Below are 24,396 nucleotides of genomic sequence, written 5' to 3'. Positions count from 1 at the left end.
CTCATATCTAAAATACATTTTTCCAGGGGTGCCTGACTGGCTCAGTCCATAGAGCATGAGACTCTTGATCTTGGGGTTTTAAGTTTGAGCCCCACGTTGCGTGTAGAGATTACTTAAAAATATAAAATCTTTAAAAAAAATTTTTAGAAATAACAGATTTTTCCAGTTTTATTGAGATATAATTGACATATAACATTGTAATAGTTCTAGGTGTGTGTGTGTATATATACACACACACATATATATATTAAGATCTTATTTGGGGGAGAGAGAGAGCACAAGCAGGGGGTAGGGGCAGAGGGAGAAGCAGACTCTCCGCTGAGCAGGGAATCTGATGCGGGGCTCAGTCCCAGGACCCTGAGATCATGACCTGAGCCACAGGCAGATGCTTAACCATCTGAGCCACCCAGGCACCCCAGCAAATGCTGGTGATGATGCAAAGAAACTGGTTATCTCATATACTGATAGTGGTAATGTGAAACAGTACAGCCACTCTGGAACATAGTTTAGCAGTTTCTTAAAAAACAACTTACCAGGGCGCCTGGGTGGCTCTGTTGGTTGGGCGACTGCCTTCGGCTCAGGTCATGATCCTGGAGTCCTGGGATCGAGTCCCACATCGGGCTCCCTGCTTGGCAGGGAGTCGGCTTCTCCCTCTGACCCTCCCCCCTCTCATGTGCTCTCTCATTCTCTTTCTCTCAAATAAATAAATAAAAAATCTTTAAAAAAAAAAAAAACTTACCATATGTATTTCTGCACATTTATTCCAGAGAAATAAAAACTTATTTACATAAAAACAGGTACAAAATACCATCTTTACTTGTAGCACATTCATACCAAAGAACACTACTCATGATGGAAAGAAATGAACTATTGGTATATAGAACAACTTGGATGGTTCTCAAGGGCATTAAGCTGAGTGAGAAAAGCCAAAGGTCATATATTCTATATGATTCCATTGATATAACAATCTGTAGGTGACAATATTATGGCGATGATAAATAAATGAATGGTTGCCAGAAGACTAGAAGGCAGGGTGATGGGAAAAAGGGAGCTGATGTGACTATTAAGAGGCAACATAAAGGAGAGCTTCCTGGTGATAGTTCTGTATCTTGACTGCAGTGGTGGTTACACATGATAAAATGACATGGAATCATACACATTGTACCCATGCAAAGTTTTGGACATTGTATTATAGTTATATAATATGTAACCATTGGGGGGAACTGGATGAAAGGTACATCCATTCAGCAACTGAATGGATAACAAGACTGGAATATTATTAAACAATAAAAATAATTACAGGCATCATGAGCTTTTGTGGGAGATGGCCATGATGGGTTAATGGATATTGAATTTATTCTCTCTGCACAACTATATACTAGCAAAATATTAAACATAACTATGTGCAGGCATTGGACAACAGTGCAGGGCTGCAATTCTTGAAAGGCCTAAGGTTAGCTCCACAATCACCTGATTTTATGCTTAAGGGCACTTTCCAAACTGAGCACAGGGAGTGGAATTCAAACAGAGCAGTGGTCTCATGGGGCAGAGAAAACATGGGACTGTTGACTGTTGAAAGAGCTGGAATTGCAGTGGGATACCAAAGAGGAAACTGCATTGAAAATAGAGCTCCAGAAACCTGCATGGTGCCCAAAAACAGTGTTGTGCAATAGAACTTTCTGTAACGATGGAAATACATATTTTTTGCAAAGATGGAAATATTTAATGTGCTGTCCAGTATGACAGCCACCAGTGGCATGTGGCTACTGAGCACCTGAAATGTGGCAAGTGCAAATAAGGAACTAAATATTTTGTTTAAATTAAATTTAAATAGCTACAACATGTGGTTTGCCCTGGAGTTTGGCTGAATAAATTGTAAATATGCAGGACAAAATTCAATGAGGTCTTTCTGTATCTGGCTCATTTCCCTTAGCATAATATAGTCCAGACTGATCCATGCTGTTGCAAATGGCATGCTCTCCTTTTTTAAGACTAATATCTATTATGTATATATATGCCACAATTTCTTTATCCGTTCATCTGTTGGCAGCTTCTTTCTGTATCTTGACTATTGTGAATTATGCTGCAATGAATATGGAAGTGCAAATAGCTCTGATTTCATTTCCTTTGGATATATACCCAGAAGAGTGATTACCGAATTGCATGGTAGTTCTACTTTTAATTTTTTTAGGAACCTCTATACTGTTTTCCATAAAGGTTGTACACTTTACATTCCTACCAACAGGGTTCTCTTTTCTCCATCTCCTCATCCACACTTATCTTTTATCCTTTTGATAACAGCCATCCTAACAGATGTGAGGTGATAATTCATTGTAGTTTTGATCTGCATTTCCTGATTAGTGATGTTGAACATCTTTTCATACACCTGGTTGGTCATTTATATGTCTTCTCTGGAAAATTATCTCATATGTGGAATCTAAAGAAGTTGAACTCAAGAAGAGTAGAACAGTGGTTACTGGGGGCAGGGAAGTGGAGGAAATCGGGAGATGGTTGTTGAAAGAGTACAAAGTTGCAGCTGTATAGGATGAAAAGTTCTGGAGATCTAATGTACAGTATGACAAATACAGTTAATACAGTATTATGTACTGGAAATCTGCTAAGAGAGCAGATTCTAGGTGCTCTTGCCACACATGCAAACACACACGCACAATGGAAACTGAGGAGACATATGCTAACTAGCTTGACTGCAGTAATCGTTTCACTATCTATATCAAAACACCATGTTATACACAATTTATATACAATTTTTATTAAAAGCAAACAAACAAAAAAACTTTGTGAGGGCTGACAGAATTACCAGGAGCTGTGCACTGAAAGAAGGGGCAAAATGTAGATATGGTTCTCACCAACCAAAGTAGAGAGCCCTTGTTGAACAACCCAGGCTTTTACTTTAGACACAGAAAGGCCACACTTTAGGAAAGCTACTTTGCCTTTAGAACATGGTTTTTCAACCTCAGCATTACTGATCCATTTTAACAGGTAAATTATCTGGCATGCAATGTTGGAAGTGGGAGGGTCTGTTTTATTGTACAATGTTTACCAGCCTTCCTGGCCTCTACACATTAAGTACCAGTAGCACCCACACACATACTCACTGTAACAATCAAAACTATTTCCAGGGGCGCCTGGGTGGCTAGTCAGTTAAGCGTCTGACTCTTGGTTTCAGGTCAGGTCATGATCTCAGGGTCCTGGGATTGAGCCCCACGTCAGGCTCTGCACTCAGCGTGGAGTCTGCTTAAGATTCTCTTCTTCCTCTGCCCCTCCACCCCCCTGATTCTCTCTCTCTCTAATAAATAAATAAAATCTTAAAAAGAAAAGCCAAAACTGTTTCCAGACATTGCCAGATGTCCACTGAATCATAAAATCACCTCTAGGTGAGAATCAGTCCCTAGAGTAACAGCCAATCTAAAACTGTCCTAACAAACTAAAACGAATTCTCAACAGGATCACGCTGATCAATAATAAGTTACCCCCTAAATAAAATTCTTTAAAGAAAAAAAAAAAACCAACAATAAAATAAAGTTTATTTCCAGTAATACAAGTATGAAGAGGTCAACAATTTCCCTACTTAAAAAAAATATAAAGCTAGACAAAATGGTCAAAAACTATCATTTCAAGGCACAAGAAACCAACCTAGGGTAAATTATAAGTTGAGAACTATTTATTCCTGAAAAAACTGCTAGAGCTTTGGGAAAAAAAAAAAAAGAAAAAAAGTTAGAGCCTGTGGGATTCTTGAGTGAGGTTCTCATTCTACCCAAGTTGATCAGTAAGGATTGTATCTTTAACAGGCTATGGCTGACTACAAAAACCAACAACTCTGCCCTAAGAGGGAATGGACTTGATTCAGTGCAGCGGTGTTAAATCTACAGCTTTGTCAGTTAATGTGGAGGAAATCAGTTAGGAATGGCCAGGGAAAACCTGTAGTTACTAGCCAAAAGTTATAGTCCCAGTTCTTAGAGAGCAACAGAACTGCCAGAAATTTATTTAGATGATCCTGGAAACAAGACAGACACAGAAGGGCTAAGATTAGTTCTGTACACATCCTGTCTAACTCAGAAATGAGGCAAACACAGGAGAGACCACAGGAAGACTTGAGAACTGGTTGCAATACTGAACGTATCTCCCCTATCCCACACAGGGAACAATTAGCAGAGGGTAGTAGATCTACAGACTCAGAAGTGTTTGATGTCAACCTCTGTTTAAACATTGGCTGACTACTAAACTATATAGAGACAGAGGCTACCCCTAGGGAGCCAGGATAAAAACTGAAATAAAGAATTTAAAAAACTGAGCAGAGACACCAAAGGGACAATAGATTCCACAGTTTGAGTCCAGGCAAGATCATAAATTTAAAAAAAAAAAAGAAGAAATCTTAGATATAAAACATAACCAAGAATTGCTACAATATATTACCTAAAATGTCTAATTTTCAGCCAAAAATTATTAGACATGCAAAAAACAGACAAGCATGAAACACACTAAAGGGAAGAAAAGCAGTCATTAATGATAACTGAGTCTATATGGACCTAGATGTTAGATTAACAAAGACTTCAATAGGGTATTAAACATGCTTATAGAACTAAAGTATGTTAAAAATGAATCAACAAAATAGGAAATCTATATAACTATAAAAAGAACCAAATTTAAATTCTAGAGTTAAAAAGCATAATTACTGAAACTAAAAATAAAAATCATTACATGGGCTCAACAGCAAATATGATATAGCAAAGAATCATTGATTTAAAGACATATCAATAGAAAGTATCCAAAGAATTAAAAGAAAAAAGATTGAAAAAATGAACAGAACATCAGAAACCAACATATGTGTAATGAGAGTCAGAGGAGGAGAGGAAAGAAAGAAAAAGGAGAAAAAAACTTTTGAATAACAGCCCCAAAGTTCCCAAATTTGATTAAAAACAGTAACACTCAGATGCAAACAGCTCACCAAATCCCTAGTAGAATAAATACAAAGAGAATCTAGAAACACCAGAGTCAAAATGGTAAGACTAAAAAAATCTTCAAAGGAGCCAGAGAAAAATGATTCACCACACAGAAAATTAACAATGGACTTATAAAAAATGATGGAGGGGGCACCTGGGTGGCTCAGTCGTTAAGCATCTGCCTTCGGCTCAGGTCATGATCCCAGGGTCCTGGGATCGAGCCCCGCATCAGGCTCCCTGCTCCGCGGGAAGCCTGCTTCTCCCTCTCCCACTCCCCCTGTTGTGTTCCCTCTCTCACTGTGTCTCTCTCTGTCAATAAATAAAATCTTAAAAAAAAAAAAACATGATAGAGGACAAAGGCAATGGAAAAACAAAGTCAATGTGCTCAAACAACAACAAAAAACTATAAACCTAAAATTATCTATCAAGTGAAACTATCATTCAGAAATGAAGTCAAAATAAAAGCATTCCCAGATACACAAAAATTAAGAGAATATGTTGCTAATAGGCTTACTCTGTAAAAGGTACTAAAGTTCTTCAGGCTGGAAGGAAAAATGCCAGGTAGTATGTTAGTTACACAGGAAGGAATGAAGAATACCAAAGACAGTAAATATAAAAGATTGTATATGTTTTCTCTCTTTTCTTAATTTAAAAAAAAGAGGATAATTCAAAACAAAAATAACAAAACTGTTGGAATATATAAATATACAGTCAAATATATGCATATTATAATGTAATTTATACAATGACATAGTATAAATTAGAAGGGGAAAGAAGTGAAGCTAAAAAAATGCAAAACTGATAAATTTTACTGAAATGAAGTCAGTAGTAACCTGACAGAGACTGAGATAAACTTAAGATGAATACAGAAATCTCTATAGCAACCACTAAAATAGTAACTCAAAATACAAATTCGTAAGATTTAAAATGGTACACTATAAAGACCGCTAACCCAAAATAAGACAGGAAGAACCAATTATAATAAAAACAACAAAACCCCTTAAGACATATAGAAAACAGAACAGCAAACATAAATTCGATCTTACCAATATTTACATTAAATAAGTGGATTACATATTCCAATCAAAAGGCAGAACCTATTACACTGGATTTTTAAAAACTCAAGATCCAACTATGTGCTTTCTATAAGAGACACATCTTAAATTAAAAGACATAATAAATTAATGTTAAAAGGACAGAAAAAGATACATCAGACAAATGGTATATAAAAGACAACTGAAGTAGCTATATTAACATCAGACAAAATAAACTTTAAAATGAAAAATATTACCAAAAAGTATTTCATAATGATAAATAGTTCAACAGTAAAACAATGATAAATGAATATGAACCTAATAATAGAATCAAAATAGATGAAGCAAAAATTGACAGATATAAAAAAGAAATACTTAATAGGTAGAATCAGAGGTATCAATACTCCTTCATCAGTAATGGAAAAAACTACACAAAAATCAGTAAGTATATGGAAGACTTAAACAACACTATCAACCAACAGACATAGAATACCCCACCCAACAGCAACAGAATACACATTTGTTTCTAACACAAGGAACATGCTCAAAAAACCACATTGTTGATCATAAAATAGTATCAATAAATGTTAAAAGGATTGAAAGTGTACAAAGTGTGTTTTCTGTATACATCAGAGGCTAACAAATCACACTCACAGGCTGAATATAGATCACTGCATTTTGTATATAAAGTTTTATTGCAACATAACCACATTTATTCATTTACTTATTGTCTACTGATGCTTTCATGTTTCAGCTGCAGAACTGAGTAGTTGCAATGTAAACCATATGGCTGCAAAAGTTAAAACTGCAGAAAAACTTAGCAAATCTCCAAATCAGTTCAGAAAAAAAATATCTGGAAAAACCCCAAATATTCACAATTTACAAGAAACACTTCCAAATAACCCATTGGTCAATGAGGACAAGAAAAAATTGTAAATATCTTGAATTAAATGACATATCAAAGTGAAGCTTTAAGTGGCTGAATTAGAAAGGAAGAAAATTCTAAAATAGTCTAAACATTCATCTTAAGAAGCTAGGAAAAAAAGGGCAAATCAAATCCCAAAGTAGAATACACTAAATTATAAAGATATATTTGTTTATTTATGAGAGAGAGGGAGAGAGGAAAGAGGGAGATGGAGAGGGAGGAGAGAAGCAGACACTCTGCTGAGCACAGAGCCCAGACCAATGAGGAGCTCGATCTACAACCCTGAGATCATGACCGGAGCTGAAACCAAGACTCCCAACGCTGGACCAATTAAACCACCCAGGTGCCCCAGAATGCACTAAATTATAAAGATGAGATAAAAAATGAATGGAATAGAAATACAAAGAGAAAAAAATCAATGAAACTAAAGTTAATTATTCTGAAAGAACAAAACTGATAAAAGCCTAACAAAAAATGACCAAAAAAAAAGAAATAATTATACAGCAAAATTTGTGCTTCAGATACTGTATTATTTTTATATTAATTTATGTGTATTTTAAGATTATTTTATGTCAAATCTCAAAAAAGCTTTTGAAAGAGAAAATATTATAAATTTCAAGCAAATCAAGGTGAAAATTTAGAAATAGGCAAATTCTTCAAAAATTAGCTTACCAAAACTAAAGATATAAGAAATCTGGATATTCTGGTACTTATTAAGGAAGTCAAAGCCATAATTAAAAAATCTCTCCATAAAGAAAACTCCAGACGTGGATGGTTTTACTGGTAATTCTAACAGGTAAGAAGGAAATGTTACCAATCTTTTATAAACTCTTCCAAGGATTACAAAAAGAAGGAACAGTGTTCATAGGGAATACTACTCAGAAATAAAACATGAATGAACAACTGATATACATACCACAATGGATGAAACTTAGACAATGTGTTGAATGAAAGTATATTTTATGAGTCCATTTATATAAAGTTCTAGAACAACCTCCCTACCACTATAAAGAAGAATGGTGGCCCAAGGGCCCAAGTCAGGTTGACAGGTATTGAATTAGACAGAATAAACTTCCTGAAGTGGCAAAAGCTTTGTGGGTTACTTAATGTATAAGATGTACTTGCCAAGAACTCATTGAACTGTAAGATCTATGCATTTGACTATTTGTAAGTTACATCAATAAAATAAATGCTTCACTTAAAAAAATAATCAAGCCACTGCAGATGACTGAACAAAAATCTGGCCAGTCTAGGTAAAGATGGAAACACATCTAGTCCTATAACTCTTGACTTGGGAAAGCAAATATAACCAGTTTCTCTAGTGATAAAAAGTTTATTAATATACTAAATTCGGCAATTTATGGAGACACTGAGAAGTTAATAGACAACGTCTTAGCAAGCTTCACAAGAAAATAAATTTGCATTGATTTTTTTAAATAAAAGCAACAGTTAACGCATACTGTTGAATTACAATGATGACAAATGAAACTAAGATTTTCAGGTTAATATGAAAATATTAGAATGACTTCAGGAATAGCTGTTAGCGATTTGTGACATTTAGTCATTTTCTCTCCTAAATCTACATATTTTTAGTGCATCTGGTAACACTAAGAAGCCTGAGTTATTTTTTAATGATCTTTCACACTGATTCTCCTTCTAATAGAAAGACGAGTGCTAAGCAGAAGCATTATTGTGAAACCTAAAGGTTTCAGAGAGAACATGGTCCTGCCGACATTTTGATTTCAGAACTGTGAGACAATAAATTTTTGTTTTTAAGCCACCAGTTTGTACTATATTCTGTTACAAAGCCCTAAGAAAGTAATACAGATGTATTATTTATATATATCACAATTCTCTATTATTGGATTATTTTGTTAGTGACTTAAAACATTTGGAAAAGATTACTAAATGAATGAACATATTAATCAAATCTCTTCTAAAAAAGAAATGTCCTATATTTCACTGTGAGAGAAGAGATTCTTTTCATGTTATTAAAATACTATGAATATGGGCATCACTACAGACTATGTGTACATTTATAAAAAAATCAGAAGACACATGGGGGTTTGAAATGTTTATCAGATAAAAGAACACACAAAACTGAATAAAATTTTTATTTTAAAATATCACAAATAATTATAAAGATAAATGTCTCAACTGCACAAACTGTTTTATATATGTGTGTGTGTATATATATATGTGTGTGTGTGTCTATATATATATATACACACATACGTATTTAAACTTTGCTTCATCTTTCATCTTTTTATCTGAGTAAAAAGAAGAACACTTTCCTCATTCAGGAGATTTTTGATGTTGTAATAATTACCTAGAAGTAAAGTGGTAAGAAAAAAATTATTTCCATAGGAATCATTTCCTTTTAATTGAATGTTTAGCCATCACTAAGGCAGTTACAGTATATAGTATCAAATTTTTTTTTAATCAATTCATCTAACCTAAAGTAAGTCTTATTTAATTCCATGAACTAAAAAATCCAAGAGTTAACCATCACCTGTGATCCAGATAAGGTTTGACAGAAATGAAAATCTCACATCATTCTGATAATGAATGCTAAGGTGAATTAGACAAGGGTGAAGAAAGAGAAAATTTCTATATATTAGAAATTGATACATATTAAGATTAACTGAGTTATAATAATCATAATGTGTTCACAACAGTGCTGGTACATACTAAGGACTATATAAACACTGCTATTATTTTTGTCTCCTTTCATTAGAATGTAAGCTCCATGAGGGCAGGGATTTTTTCCCCTGTTTTGGTCACTTATGTATCCTATACTCTTAGAGCAGTGCTTGACAGACTCTCAATCACCTTTGTTGAATGATGAATAAATAAATGAACAAATTAACAGTCCTCTTTCCAGAGGCTTGTGCTCTTTAATAGCTGATGAAACATACTATACTGTATGTTTAAAATAACCTACTAAAAATTGCTTGACTACATAATGTCTTATAGGTAATACAGCAGAAATAATTTTCCTCCTACCGTGGATAAAACTAAATATTTTTACATTTTGCAATAAGCAATTCTTGTTCAATTTTCATGTACCCAAATACTAACATACTTACCTAATGATAAAATAAAAATATGTATTGGCATGAGTCACATGACATTTCATTTTGACCACTGTGGCTTCCATTTGCATGGTACTCATGAGCAACTATATAAATATTTTAACTATATGAAAGAAGATGTCTTTATTTTTCTTACCTGAAGGAACATAGAACGAATCCCCAGTTGTTATTATATAAGGTGTTTCATGTAAGGTACATAAAAGGTCACCAAAGTTAACATAAAAAACCTGTAAAATTAAAAATTAAAATCTCATTTCAAATTCAACAACCACAACAACACACTACAAAGAAACTTAAAGGAAATGTGGTAAGCAGAATAATGACCCTCCAAAGATGTTCACACTCTAATCTCCAGAATTTGTTTTGTTACATGGCAAAAAGGACCTTGAGATTGGGAGATAGGTAAGTCTGGATTATCTAGTTGGGCCTATTCTAATCACACAAACCCTTAAAAGTGGAGAATTTCTCCTAGAAGCAGAAGAAAGATGAAGCAGAGGAAAACCAGAGAAATTCAAAGCATGAAAAGGACATAGACTGTTGCTGGCACTGAAGATAAGAGGGCCATGAGACAAGAAATATAGGCTATTTCTAGAAGCTGAGACTGAATTCTGGCCAACAGCCAGCAAGGAAATGAGAGCCTCAGTCCTACAACAACACAGAACTGAATTCTGCCAACAACCTGAATAAACCTGAAAGCAGATGCATCCTAAGAGTCTCCAGAGAGGGATACAGAGCTCCCAATATCTTGATTCCAGCCCTGTGATACTCTAAACAGAATACTCCGCCAAGCTCACCAGGATTCTAATCAATATAACTGTGAGATAATAAACGGGTGTTGTTTTAAGTCAATGAATTTATAGTAATTTGTTAAAACAGCAATAGAAAACTAATACAGGAAGAAATTTCTTTTGTTCTTATTATTTACCAGCTTATGAAAATTCAGAACCACGGTAAATAATATCACTTAGCTATACTACAAAATAGCTAGGTTTTATATACCCCTCTTTAAAGGTTACATGGTTGGGACAGGTAATTCAATCTGACAGATGAAAGAACAAAAAGCAAAACAAATAAATGATACATTTAAACAAGCATCAACATTAAGAAAGTAAAAGAGGATAAATCTAACTCTCAATCATAAAGGCTTCCATATTCATATTCATGGCAAATTTTACATTTTATACATAGGTAACACCCTGGCAATGATCTGGTTTTGGGGTAACTAAAAAAATATAAAGCCTTCAAACATTCAGATTCAAATTTTGAGATTCAGCCATCAAAAATATATTGCCTCAGAGAATCACTCCTCCTCTTCCACCTCCTTCTCTTTTTTTTTTCTTAACACTTTGTGAAATGAGCCTAAAATACCAGGAAAACAATAGCAGCTAGCACTTACATAGCACTTACTCCTTGCCAGCCACTATTCTGAACACTTAATTTGTATTCATTTAATGTATGTAAGTAGCAATGAGACACGTACTATTTTAATAGCTTTATACAAATGAAGAAAATGAGGCAACAGAGGGGTGTAATTTTCCAAGTTCACAATGTAAATGGCAAAAATGAGATTTGAACTCAGGCACTTTGAATCCAGAATTCATGCTCTTAACCACTATAATATGCTAACTCCCTAAATAGGAAAAAAGCTCTTCAAAAAGTTCCAAAGGTACTTTATAATTTAATAAAAAAATTTTTTTATTACATCTAAAGAAATTTTGCCTCAATTTAAAAGACAAAAAGGTAACAAACATACTACCCAGAGAGTCAAGCATATATTTTTAAGTGTTTTTTTTTCTTTATCTATTCAATTTAGCTAAGTACACCTCTTTCCACTTCTGCAAACATTTTAATAGGAAGGCTTTTTAAGTACACAAAAATAGAATGATGAACTCCCATGAATATCTAATACCAACAACCTTCCCTGTTCCATCTCTTTACTTCCCCCATTCCAGGTTATTTTGCAATAAATACCCCAGCATCATAAATCATCTGTAAATATTTCAGTGTGTACTAAAAAATCAAGGTGTTTTTAAAATTTTTATTTATTTTTTAAAGTTTTATTTATTTTTTTAGTAATCTCCATACTCAGCATGTGGCTTGAACTCACGACCCCAAGATCAAGAGTCACATGCTCTACCAACAGAACCAGCCAGGCACCCCCAAGGTGCTTTTTAAAAACACGACTACAACAGTTTTATCACACCTAAACATAAATAAATATTTAATATCAAATACCCAGTCAGTATTAAAATTTCCAATTGTCTCTTAAATGTATTTTTAAGAGTCTGTTTATCCTCTTAAATTGCTCAGTCTACAGTGGTTCTCAATTTGAAGGTAATTTCTCAATTTCAGGAGACAGGAGGCAACGTCTGGGAACATTTCTGATTCTTACAACTAGAGGAATACTACTAGAATCTAGTTGGCAGAGGTCAGGGATGCTACTAAACATCCCACAATGCACAGGAAGCCCCTCTACAATAAAGCATTATCCAGTCTAAAATGTCAGTAATGCCATGGTTGAGAAACACTGATCTATAGGTTCTACTTGGTTCTTTTTTATTCCTTGCAACTTACCTATTAAAGAAATCAAGCAGAAAAGTTTGCTGTAAAAATCTTTGCATAGTTGAATTTTGCTGATTACAACCTCAGGGTATCATTTGAAAGGTCATCTATTCTTTATATCCTTAAATTGGTAGTTAGATATTAGAGTTTTGATCACATTCAGGTATTTTTGTTGTTTGCTTTATGTTTTTTTCTTTTTTTGGTTGGTTGGTTTGTTTTTAAAGGAAATGGAAGAGGCAAGACTATTTCATACATAGCGTTGTATTCTTCCATCAGGAGGCACATAAAGTCTGGTTGTCTGTTTTTTATTTATTTTTTCTCTTTTGTTTTAATATATTTTTTAATTTACTTTTTTAATTAATTTTTTTAACCCCACTTTCCCCACCTCCTTCCCTCCAGCAGTCCTCAGTTTATTTCCTATGATTAAGAGTCTCTTATGGTTTGTCTCCCTATTTCTTCTTGTCTTATTTTTTCCTCTCTTCCCCTATGATCCTCTGTTTTGTTTCTTAAATTCCACATATGAGTGAGATCATATAATTCTTTCTCTGATTGACTTATTTCACTTAGTATAATATGCTCTAGTTCCATCCACATTGTTGCAAATGGCAAGATTTCATTTTTTGATGGCTGAGTAATATTACATTGTGTGTGTGTGTGTGTGTATGTGTATATATAGATATATATATATATATATATATCTATATATATCACATCTTTTTCTACTAGTCTGTCGGTGGACATCTGGGCTCTTTCCATAGTTTGGCTATTGTGGACATTGCTGCTATAAACATTGGGGTGCAGGTGCCCCTTCAGATCACTACATTTGTATCTTTGGTATAAATACCCAGTAGTGCAAGTGCTGGGTTATACGGTAGCTCTATTTTCAACTTCTGGGGTCGTCTTCTTTTTTAGATGTTAGCAGACATTTATACTCAATGCCTAGACAGATCCAACAGTTTATCAGGGATTGCAAAATGGTAATATTTTATTCTACCATTCCTTTTTCATTTATTAATTGGAATTTTTTAAAAGATTTTATTTATTTATTTGAGAGAGAGAGACCACAAGCAGGGGGAGCATCAGAGGGAGAGGGAGAAGCAAGTCCCACTGAGCAGAGAGCCTGATGTGGGGCTCGATCCCAGGACCCTGGGATCATGACCTCAGCCAAAGGCAGAGGCTTAACTGACTGAGCCACCCAGGCACCTCTAATTGGAATATTTCTTTTTTTTTTTTTTTTTTTAGATTTTATTTATTTATTTGAGACAGAGAGAATGAGAGAGAGAGAGCACATGAGAGGGGGGAGGGTCAGAGGGAGAAGCAGGCACAGGGAGCCTGATGCGGGACTCGATCCAGGGACTCCAGGATCATGACCTGAGCCGAAGGCAGTCGCTTAACCAACTGAGCCACCCAGGCGCCCTCTAATTGGAATATTTCTAAAAAGGACAACGTCACCTCATTTTTATTTGGTTACATAACAGTACAGTTTATAAGAAAAGGGCAAAAAAAAATGTTTACTTCCCTTTATTTACCATATTTGTTGTCAAAATAAGTTAGGCTCCTAGAATTCTCCAAGAGCAGTTTTTCTTTTTTATAGCAGTCTTTCAAATTCATGAATTTAAATATAATGGATATGTATCACTCCACTTAAGTTATTCTTATTGATTCTCAAGTTTTCACATCTTTGTCCAGTGAGAGCATCTTCAAGCTGGATCCTGAGACCTTATGACCCAATTCTAATGGTCTTTGGTAAGTTTGCTAGCAGTTATGATTAAAAAAACATTTCAAGCTCAGGGGCACTTGGATGACGAAGTCAAGTAGGCCTCCAACTCTTGGTTTCGGCTCAGGTCATATTCTCAGGGTTGTGGGATTAAGCCCCGTGTCAGGCTCCACGCACAGAGCAGAGTCTGCTTGAGACTCTCTCTCCCTCTCCCTCTGCCCCTTCTCCCCACACTCTCTCTCTAAAATAAATAAATCTTTAAAAAAAAAAAAATATATATATATATATATATATATATACTTTCAAGCTCAGCTCCAGGCCTGCATTCAGACATTTTTCTAAGGAACTCTGGTTCTTTAAAGTATGTTACTCTCACTTTTTTAAGTTCTGGAACATTTATTGTCTAATTTTTCAAATATTTCCACCCCTTCACTCATTTGTGTTTTTTCCTCTCTTCTCCTGGTTTTTTTTTTTTTTTCTGTTCTCCACATCACTTCACTTTTTTATTTTCCATTTCTTAATCTCTTCTTGTCTTTTGGGAGAGCTCCACAACCAACTCCCATAGTTAATCTGTTAATTCTTCTGTGGTTTGATTTTAACAAATCCACTACTGCTACCATCTCCCTCTCATACAGATTCTTTAATATTGAGTTTGAAGGAAAGAGTTAACGGCCTATGCTAGTTCTCCATCTGGTCCCTTTTGTTTCTCAAAAGCATATATTTAAAAGTGTGCTTCATGTTTTAAAAAACGTAAAAATACTCTTATACAAAAAAATAAAAAACTTTAACTCTGATTTTCATTATAAAAAGTTAAAGGCAATACTTGGAAGAAATAAAAATCAAGTATAATCATCTCATAACATGTTATTTTTCTATAGTTCCTTCAATTTTCATTTTTAAATTCTAGTCAGAATAAAATAGAGAGTTTTCTATTTTCCATAAGTTTGCTTAAATATTTATCCTAAAGGTCTTCTTATATGGCTATTCTTCAAAAATAATATGCTTAAACTGATATAAAAATGCTTATTACAGTACCTGGAACATCTAAATGCTATATAACTGCTTATTATCATATAATGACATCTTATTATTAAGTCAAAATATAAAATATAACCATTTCTTTCTGCAACACTTTCCAATGGTTTCTAATTTTTGCAATTACTATCAATGTTACAATAAATACCTATATATGTCCAGCTTCCCTAGCCTTTAAATTATTTTCTGAGGAAAATACTCTGAAATGAGATTCATAAATCAAAGGGTACAAATATTTTTCCAATAATTTCTACTAGCTATGTAAATATAAAATATTCTTGTTTTTAATGTGGATTCCTTTGAATAGTAGCCAGATTAAATACTTTCAAACATTTACTATTTAAATTTTCTTTTGTATAATAAAGGCATATGGTTTAATGGGTAACTGCTATTATTTCAATGATGATATTTCATAATGCTTATCTTCATTTTTATATTAATTAATTAATTAACTTTATGCAGAAATCATCATTACTTTAGTTAGTTCAATGTGTTATTTTTACTCTTTTAATAGTATCTGGAGAATATTTTAAGATTGGGTTAAAACATATTTTAAAGTATTTTAAATCCAATTCTAGTTATACTAATGTATTAATGAATTACTCTTTGACTTTCATGTGTACCTTCGTTTCTTGCCTCAATTTGCCCTTCTTTGATAATATAAACTCAAGGGCTTGTTGTTCTTTCTTTTTTTCTTTCTTGAGTTTAATTTTGTCAGTAAAAACAATTGTTCTGAATGCAATACTCCAGTAACGCATGATATCACAGGTTCCTGAAATGTTACTTACTGAAAAATATGCCTTAGACTCAGTATTTTTAAATGGCAGTAAAATAGTAAATATTATTAAAATTTGGTGATATTCAAATTCTGTAATTTTCAAATTCAAAACGTACAAATACAACATATATATATCTCACATCAATGGTGCAGGGGCATGTATCTCCAATGAGAGACAGAGAGAAAGAGATGGACTCACCTTGAATCTCATTATAATTTCAGCCACTAATACTGCCACATATAGTAATACATTATTTAGTGCTTATTGAAGTAAGTAGCTCCTAGTCCTCAGTCTACTGCTGATTACATGATTCTGAAGACTTTTAAAATCTCATTATTGCTAAACTACATGATCAGTGAAATGAAATTTAGACTTAATTTTCAACAGCTCTAATGATTTGTTTGCAAACCTATATTATATGGTTCTTTTAAGTAAAGAACATTCCTTAAACTTTTGAATTTCAAGGTTACACCGCTATGCACAGAACAGGTACTTTTAAATAACCGTTAGCTGGTTGACTCTAAACAGATTTAACAGAAAAATTCTCTATGCACTATAATAATATCATTTCTGATAAAACAGCATTTTTAATACCTCATCAAGTCCAATAAATCAGAGTTATACCAATAGAGCAACATAAACATATGGAGAAATACACTCACCAATATATCTGAGCCAACATGCTGCTTTCCCTTTTCTTGATGTGGTCCTAATATTAATTTTCCAGTAGAAAAAATAGGTGTATCCAGTGTTTTATACACTTTCAACTCACCATGCTCAACAAAAAATTGATACGTATCTCGTGGCCTTAAAAGATCTAAGGGAAAAACACTAATATAAATATAAAGCAAACAGCAATAATAACGCTCAATGATATAACATATACACACACATATACAACAGAATTTTTCCTAGATATAAACCTGCCTTACAAAGACAGAAGTGATTAAGGTCATTTATTTGAGCTAGAATGGTAGAGGTCAAATTTTGTCTGTCTCACAAGTTGTGTGACCAGGCAGGTTAGTTCTCTCTCTGTGCCTCTCTTTTCTTTTCTATAAAATGGGACAATAATAGTTCATCTATGCTAGAGTTGTGAATATCAAATGAATTAAAGTGTATAAAGTATTTAAAATACTGTCTGGCACAAAATAAGCATTAGGTAGGTCTTAGCTATTAATAATAACAATGGCAGTATTATTATTTCTATTATGGCTCAGACAGAAAACAAAATTAGCTAAGAAACAAGAATTCCACATCTTTAAAAAGTTTAACATAGCTCACAATTAAATATATCATCATAATAGATTTTGTGCTTGCTTGACTGATTATTAAATAGCAAGATTTTTATCAAGTAAAGCAAGAGTACTTACTGTTGCTCACAATCACTATCTCATTTCTGAATTTCCCTTTTACTTATAAACCTTTCCAAATATATAGTTAAAATATTCTTCTGCAATCAACTTCTGTTTCCTTGGATATTTGGAATGTTAGTAATCTCACAGATTACAGGATATAGAAAATACATAGACTCAAGAAACAGACAAAAAGTTATGAACTCCTGACAATACTCACAACTTTTCCAACCTGATACAATATAGCATTGTTTTGAGTTAAGAAACTACACTAAACAAAATTTTCTGTACTTCTACCTCTGTTGCCAAATAAACAATCTGATTATAAAAATAACTTTACTACTTAAGATGTCAAATGGAACCTATTTCACAGCCAAAATTTTAATTGGGAATACCACTACTGCCTCTCTGATTTGACCTATTTGTCCTCTGACTTAGGATAAATGGTCCTCAGTACTCACCAATATAGTTAAAACAGCTAAAACACTTAAATATTTCCTGTATGTAAATATTACCTGTTGGTAAATAGCTAAGTGTCCCCTACTTGCCCTCATCACACTATAGCCCATCCTTTGGAACCAATCATGGTCTCAGGGACAATGTACTTTTAATGCCTATTAGATACAACAGTAGGCCTCTAGGACCCTCTGCTGGCCTTAAGGTTAAGCCTGGCATTTGTGTGGCATATCAATGTTCTTGCTAGTCTTCACCCTAAAGGTCTGATTTCCTAGGTACTATTATTGGCATCCCATGGCCCAGAAGGCTGTCTAAATCCTGCCCACAATCCCTGCCTGGACTCACAGTAAGGGTGTATTCTGGGATCTACCAGCTAAATTTTAACAGCTACCCATAAGGAAAAACCTGTTCCCATGTGTCATCTTGGTTAAAGAAGGCCTGGGCCCTACTGGGGGAGGCAACACTCCTGATGATAACACCTGTACCCTAGAGGATAAATACATTGTGCTATGTGTCCCCTAGACATTGTTTGCTATCAGAGCTCCCCCAGAGTAGTCCTCACATAGGCTGCTTACTGGAATTAGAGACTCTGCTGGACTTTGGCTCTAAAAGAGTTGGGAAGAAAAAGAGAAAGCAGATAGGCTAGTCATCAAGCCAGCAATCTGTCTTACTAATTATTAAATTAAGCATTTTCATTATCCCTAATCTTACCCATGGGAATAATCTCTCTTGTTTCTGGGTCCTTTACCCTTGTTGGCTGCAATGGATCTCCCAGAGGTATACTCAGATTTACCATGAGTTTATTCTCTGCAAAAGAAATATCACTGTAATACAAACTACTTACTTAAAATTCTCAATTAAAAGAAAGTCTAGTATGAAATACAGCTATGGACAAGTTGTAAGAAAAGAAAAAAAAAGCCTACCACAGGCGTAACAATCTCTTCCTATTTTCCTATTTATAAATGACTACTGTGATAAACAAAAATTCAAAAACCACAATGATTTAATATAGAATCAAACATACTAAACTTATTTTCTGTAAACCTGTTAGGACAACTCTTGATATTCTTGCATCATCAAAAATGTTTTGAATATTCTCTCAGAGAGATAGAAGTATGTAATACACTAAAAATTCATTAAAATGTCTATTTTAATCATAATTTGAGCATGGGAAAAGTGAGCTTCAATGACAGGGTAATTTACTCATGGGGAAGTGTTTTATATTATGCTATTAATGATTTTTTTAAAAAGCAAAATACGTTTATTTTCAGAATTTGGAAAAAAGAGTGGACATTAAAAAGTGAATTCAAGGGGCGCCTGGGTGGCTCAGTCGTTAAGCGTCTGCCTTCAACTCAGGTCATGATCCCAGGGTCCTGGGATTGAGCCCTGCATCGGGCTCCCTGCTCGGCGGGAAGCCTGCTTCTCCTTCTCCTACTCCCCCTGCTTGTGTTCCCTCTCTCACTGTGTCTCTCTCTGTCAAATAAATAAATAAAATCTTTGAAAAAAAAAAGTGAATTCAAAACAATAGAAAAAGAAAACACAATATTCCAAAACCTATAGGTTGCAGCAAAAGCAGACGTTAAAGAGTGAAATTTATGCTATAAAATGTTTGTATTAAGACATAAAGTTCAAAGAAACAACTTAACATTACACCACAAGAACTAGAAAAAGATTTAGCTGAAATTTAGTAGAGGAAGGAAATAACAAAGAAAAATCAGAAATAAATAAAATAGAGACCAGAATAAACAATAACGTAACACTGAAAGTAATGACCAGTTTTGTCATTTGATTTCTTATTTGGCCCAATGCTTGCTTGTGCAGTAGTGTAGTGTTTAATATTTACATACTAAATATTTAATAGTTTACACTGTAGATTTTCCAGCTTTGTTTTATTGTTGATGTTTAATTTTGTACCACTGTGGTTGGAAAATATACTTGGTATGATTTCAGTCTTCTTAAATTTGTAATATTTGTTATGTCTCTTTTTATGTGAGGATTCTTCTGTGTGTACTTGAAGAAAATGTGTATTCTATTTTTCTTGGATGGAATGTTTTATATATATCTTTTAGAACTATGCATTCTGAAGTATGTTTCAAGTTAAAAACATTCTTGTTGAAAAAAAAAGTAACTTTCACTGAGGGGACTCATTTAAAATAAAGCATATAAGAAGGGAGGTGGGTGGGAGGAAGGGTCAAGTAGGTAAAGGGGATTAAAAGTATACTTATTATGAGCACTGAGTAATGATGTTTAGAATTGTTGAATTACTATATTGCACACCTGAAACTAATATAACACTGTATGTAAACTATACTGGAATTACAATTAAAAACTTAATAAAAAATAAAGAAAAAAAAGTGAATTCACCCTGAAGTATTATATCTAACGTTTTTACAAATAAATTCCAAAATTTGTAAAGAGCTACTTCTCAGAGCAATATTATTTAAAATAAAATCTAAAAGTTACTTTCAGGAATAAGTTCATACTTCTTTCCTCATTATCAAGACAGATCCTTTTCCTATTATCCATTTTGTTGACTTTTCCAATGTTTCCTTTTGACTTCCTTTTAGGTGATACTGTGTCTGGGGACAGTATTCCACCAATCACAAATCCTCCTGAAAGTTAACAACAAAAAAGGTAAAGTATCATACCTGAGAGAGTAAAAATATTGAAACAAAATTTAAATTACTATAGCACATTTCCTTTTAGACTATCAAAGAATACAGTACTATTACTATATTCTAGAGCTAGTAACTCAAACAACACAAATACCAACCAATTCCACTTATGTTTCTACTACCTTAAATCTAGACGACTTATAAAACATGACAGAATGATCTCTGTTGCTTGAAATCAAAAGTGAGGTTGAATAACAACACAAAAGCCAGCAATGAAATATTTATAATAATTCACAAGTGAGCTTAGTTCTTTGACTTAGATATATCCATCACAGAAAGGAAATAACTTTCTTGCCCACTGTCTATATTTCTGTAGAGAAATATGATGAGCAAATGGGATGAGAATAGTAAAGGGGAATACTTATTAATCTTTGCCACTTTTATAATTTTCTCATGTTCTGATCTAATGACTTACTTTATGCAGTTAAAAACCTTGTTCAATAGTATAGAATAATAACACTCTCAAGCCACACACTCACCTCAAACTCCTACCAAAGAGAGAAAAAGATAAGCATTTCTATAGTAATCAGACAAATCTGTACTTGAATCTGTTCTGGCCTCATTTTTGGAAGATGATGATAAAATGAGGTAATTTATGTAAATATGTAAGACAGTGCTTTGCACATAATATACATAAACTGTTGCATTCTCATTATTATTTATTGTCAGATATTAAAGTGTAAATTGGAATTTACCTGATGGCCTTCCATGATAATCTATTCTCTCTCCCCGCCAATATTCCAAAGGTTTCAATCGTGTTCTCTTGGTCCTGCGAACATTTGGTGTGTTGGAAGGCAATACTGTAAAAAGATATTACACAAAAATGTACACATATAAATGTTTAATTGGATAGTTTGTAGTGGAACGACTGGTATTACCCTCTAGAACACTAATTTTTCTAGACAAAACAGTAGAAAAACAAAAATTTTGTAATATATTTGTGCTAATAGTTAAAGAAATGCCAATGAAAAAATAAGCTGCTAGATTGGCAAAGATTAAAAAACTTGGTAACACCCAGGGTGAATGATGTTAAAGGTACACAGAAACTCAAATATATTTTAAGTAGAAATGTAAACTGATTGAAGGCAATTTAGCCATAACTTGATTCAGAATTTAATTTATAGAAAATGAGTCTGCAAAAATATTCACAAAAAGAGGCAAAGCTAGAGGCGGTCCAAGATGGTAGCATAGGGAAGACCCTGAACTCACAATCTCCATGGACACACTGAACCTGCACCTATATATAGACCAATTCCTTCTGAAGAACTGAGAGCTGACTGAACAACTTCTGCTCAACAAAGAACAGAAGGGCCACAGAGAGAAAGGTAGGAGAGACAAGACACAGTAGTATCTGAAACTTCACCTCGATCCGATGACCTGCAGAAGGGAGGGATGTCACTGAGAGGTGCACAGATTCACCTGCCCTGAGGCACAAAAAACCCAAAACAAACAAAAAAAACCCCAGTGGTTTAAAGGGTAACTGACTATACCTGAAGAAAATCCATTTACTAACCCTAGAGCATCTGACAAAAAGTGGCACAGCTACTGGAACTCTCTCCAGGTCACAGGTGCTGGCAAGCACCATTGCTTATGTTCCTCCACTTTGATAATGCAGATGGGATCAGAATTCAGGTGCTCTAGTTGGCCTGCTAGGGCTACCATAGCCAGATCCAGGACCTAAGCTCCAGCCATCCCCATAGGGTAGAACCCCACCTGCCATGCCTTATGACGCCAGGGTGATCACAGCCCAAGCACACTCCAGGTCTAGCCGGCCACCTAAAACCGCCAAGCACACAGAGTCTACCTAGGGGATATTCCTACACAAGTCCACTTCTTCAAGACCAGGAGAGGTAACAAAATAAGGACACATGTTCATGCTCATGTTCCAAATGAAAGAGTAAGATCAAACTCAACAACAACAAAAAAAACCTAAATGAAATACAGATAAACAATCCACCTGAAAAAGAGTTCAAAGTAATGATCATAAAAACGCTCACCAAACTTGAGAGAAGAATGGATGAACTCACTGAGAACTTCAATAAAGAGACAGAAAGTATAAAAAAAAAATCAGAGCTAAAGAATACAAAATTGAAAGGAAAAATAGACTAGAGGCATTAACAGCAAATTAGAGGATGCAGAAGAATGGATCAGTGAGATGGAAGACAGGGCAGTAAAAAAGCACCTAAGCTGAAAAGCAAAAAGAAAAAAAAATTTTTTTTAATGGGGATAGGTTAAAGGAACCCTGGGACAACATCAAGTGTAATAACAGCAGTACTATAGGGGGTGCAGAAGAAGAAGAAGAAAAGAGAGATAGAAGGGCAGAAAACTTAACTGAAGATATAACTGAAAACTTCCCTAATTTGGGAGAGGAAACAGACATCCAAGTTCAGGAAGAAGAGAGCACCAAATAATATGAACCCAAGGAGGTCCATACTAACACACAAAATAATTAAAACATCAAAAGTTAAGATAAAGTAGAAATCTTAAAAGCAGCAAGAGAAAAGCAGATAGTTATGTACAAGGGAAAAACCATAAGGATATCAACTGATTTTTCAGCAGAAACTTTGCATGTCAAAAGAGAGAGGCAGGATATATTCAAAGTCCTGAAAGGAGAAACAAAACAAACAAAAAACCCCAAAACAACAAAACCATGAATGCTCTTCCAGGGAAAGTAATCATTCACAACTGAAAGAGAAATGTGAATTTCCCAAACAAGTTAAAGAAGTTCATCCCTACTAAACCAGCCTTACAAGAAATATTAAAAGAATTTCTTTAAGCAGAAAAGAAAAGGCCATAACTAGAAGTAAGAAAATTAGGAAAGGAAAATTTTCACTGGTAAAAGCAAACATATGAAAAAGGTAGTACATCAAACATTTACAAAGCTAGTATGAAGGTTAAAAGACACAAGTAGTAAAATCAATTATATCTAGAAAAATTACTTAGAGGATTCACAAATAAAGATGTAAAATTTTACATCATATATATAAAACATGGAGGGGGGAGCAAAAATATAGTGCTTTTAAAATGTGCTGGAACTTAACCAACCATCAGCTTAATATAGACTCCTATATACATAATGTTATATATGAACCTCATGTTAATACCATAAATAAAAAAACCTTAATGGAAACACAAAACAAAAAAAGAGAGAAAAGAATACAAGCATAACACTAAAGAAAGTCATCAAATCACAAGAGCAAAAAAAAAGAAACAGAGAACACTACAAAAGCAACTAGAAAACAATGAAAAAAATCACAATTAGTACATACCTATCAATAATTGCTTTAAATGTAAATGGACTGAATGCTCCAATCAAAAGACATAGGGTGAGTGAATGGATAAAAAACGAGACCCATCAACATGCTGTCTACAATAAACTAATTTCATGCCTAACAACACATACAAACTGAAGTTGGGACCAAAAAAGGGTCCATGCAAATGGAGGTGAAAAAAAAAACTAGGGTAGCAATAACTACATCAAACCAAAAAAAACACCTTAAAATAAAGATTACAAGAGACAAAGAAGGGACTTACATAATTATATGGGATCAATCCAACAAGAGGATGTAACAGTTGTAAGTATATATGAAGCCAACATAGGAACACTTAAATATATAAAGTAAATATTAACAGACACAAAGGGAGAAACTGACAGTAATACAACAGCAATAGACTTCAGGGGTGCCGGGGTGGCTCATTTGGTTAAGCATCTGCCTTTGGCTCAGGTCATGATCACAGAGTCCTGGGATTGAGCCCCATGTCAGGCTCCCTACTCAGTGTGGAATCTGCTTCTCCTTTCCCTCTG

At 34.1% G+C, this 24,396-nt stretch overlaps 1 protein-coding gene across 3 annotated transcripts in view; it reads right to left on the bottom strand.

Annotated features, from left to right (window-relative positions):
• Positions 1–6,346: 6,346 nt before the first annotated feature.
• CENPC (centromere protein C) overlaps positions 6,347–24,396 on the bottom strand; it is a 78,281-nt gene continuing 60,231 nt past the window's right edge. For 2 of the 3 annotated variants that reach the window (XM_081812320.1, XM_081812318.1), the window contains 6 exons: positions 21,287–21,391; positions 20,400–20,528; positions 18,628–18,723; positions 16,771–16,925; positions 10,152–10,242; positions 6,347–9,249 (listed from right to left, as the gene is read on the bottom strand). In XM_081812320.1, coding sequence (XP_081668446.1) covers positions 9,179–9,249; positions 10,152–10,242; positions 16,771–16,925; positions 18,628–18,723; positions 20,400–20,528; positions 21,287–21,391 — 647 coding nt within the window. In that variant the 3' untranslated portion in view covers positions 6,347–9,178. Of the gene's footprint in view, positions 9,250–10,151; positions 10,243–16,770; positions 16,926–18,627; positions 18,724–20,379; positions 20,529–21,286; positions 21,392–24,396 lie in introns of those variants that run through there. The other variant, XR_014143007.1, reaches the window with a different exon arrangement.

The sequence above is a fragment of the Leptonychotes weddellii genome, chromosome 2 (genome assembly GCF_054177405.1).
Source record: "Leptonychotes weddellii isolate Sample4059 chromosome 2, ASM5417740v2, whole genome shotgun sequence".
Taxonomy (NCBI): Eukaryota; Metazoa; Chordata; class Mammalia; order Carnivora; family Phocidae; genus Leptonychotes; species Leptonychotes weddellii.
The sequence above is the reverse complement of the archived record's forward strand: the minus strand, read 5'-3'. Positions and strand labels throughout refer to the sequence as shown.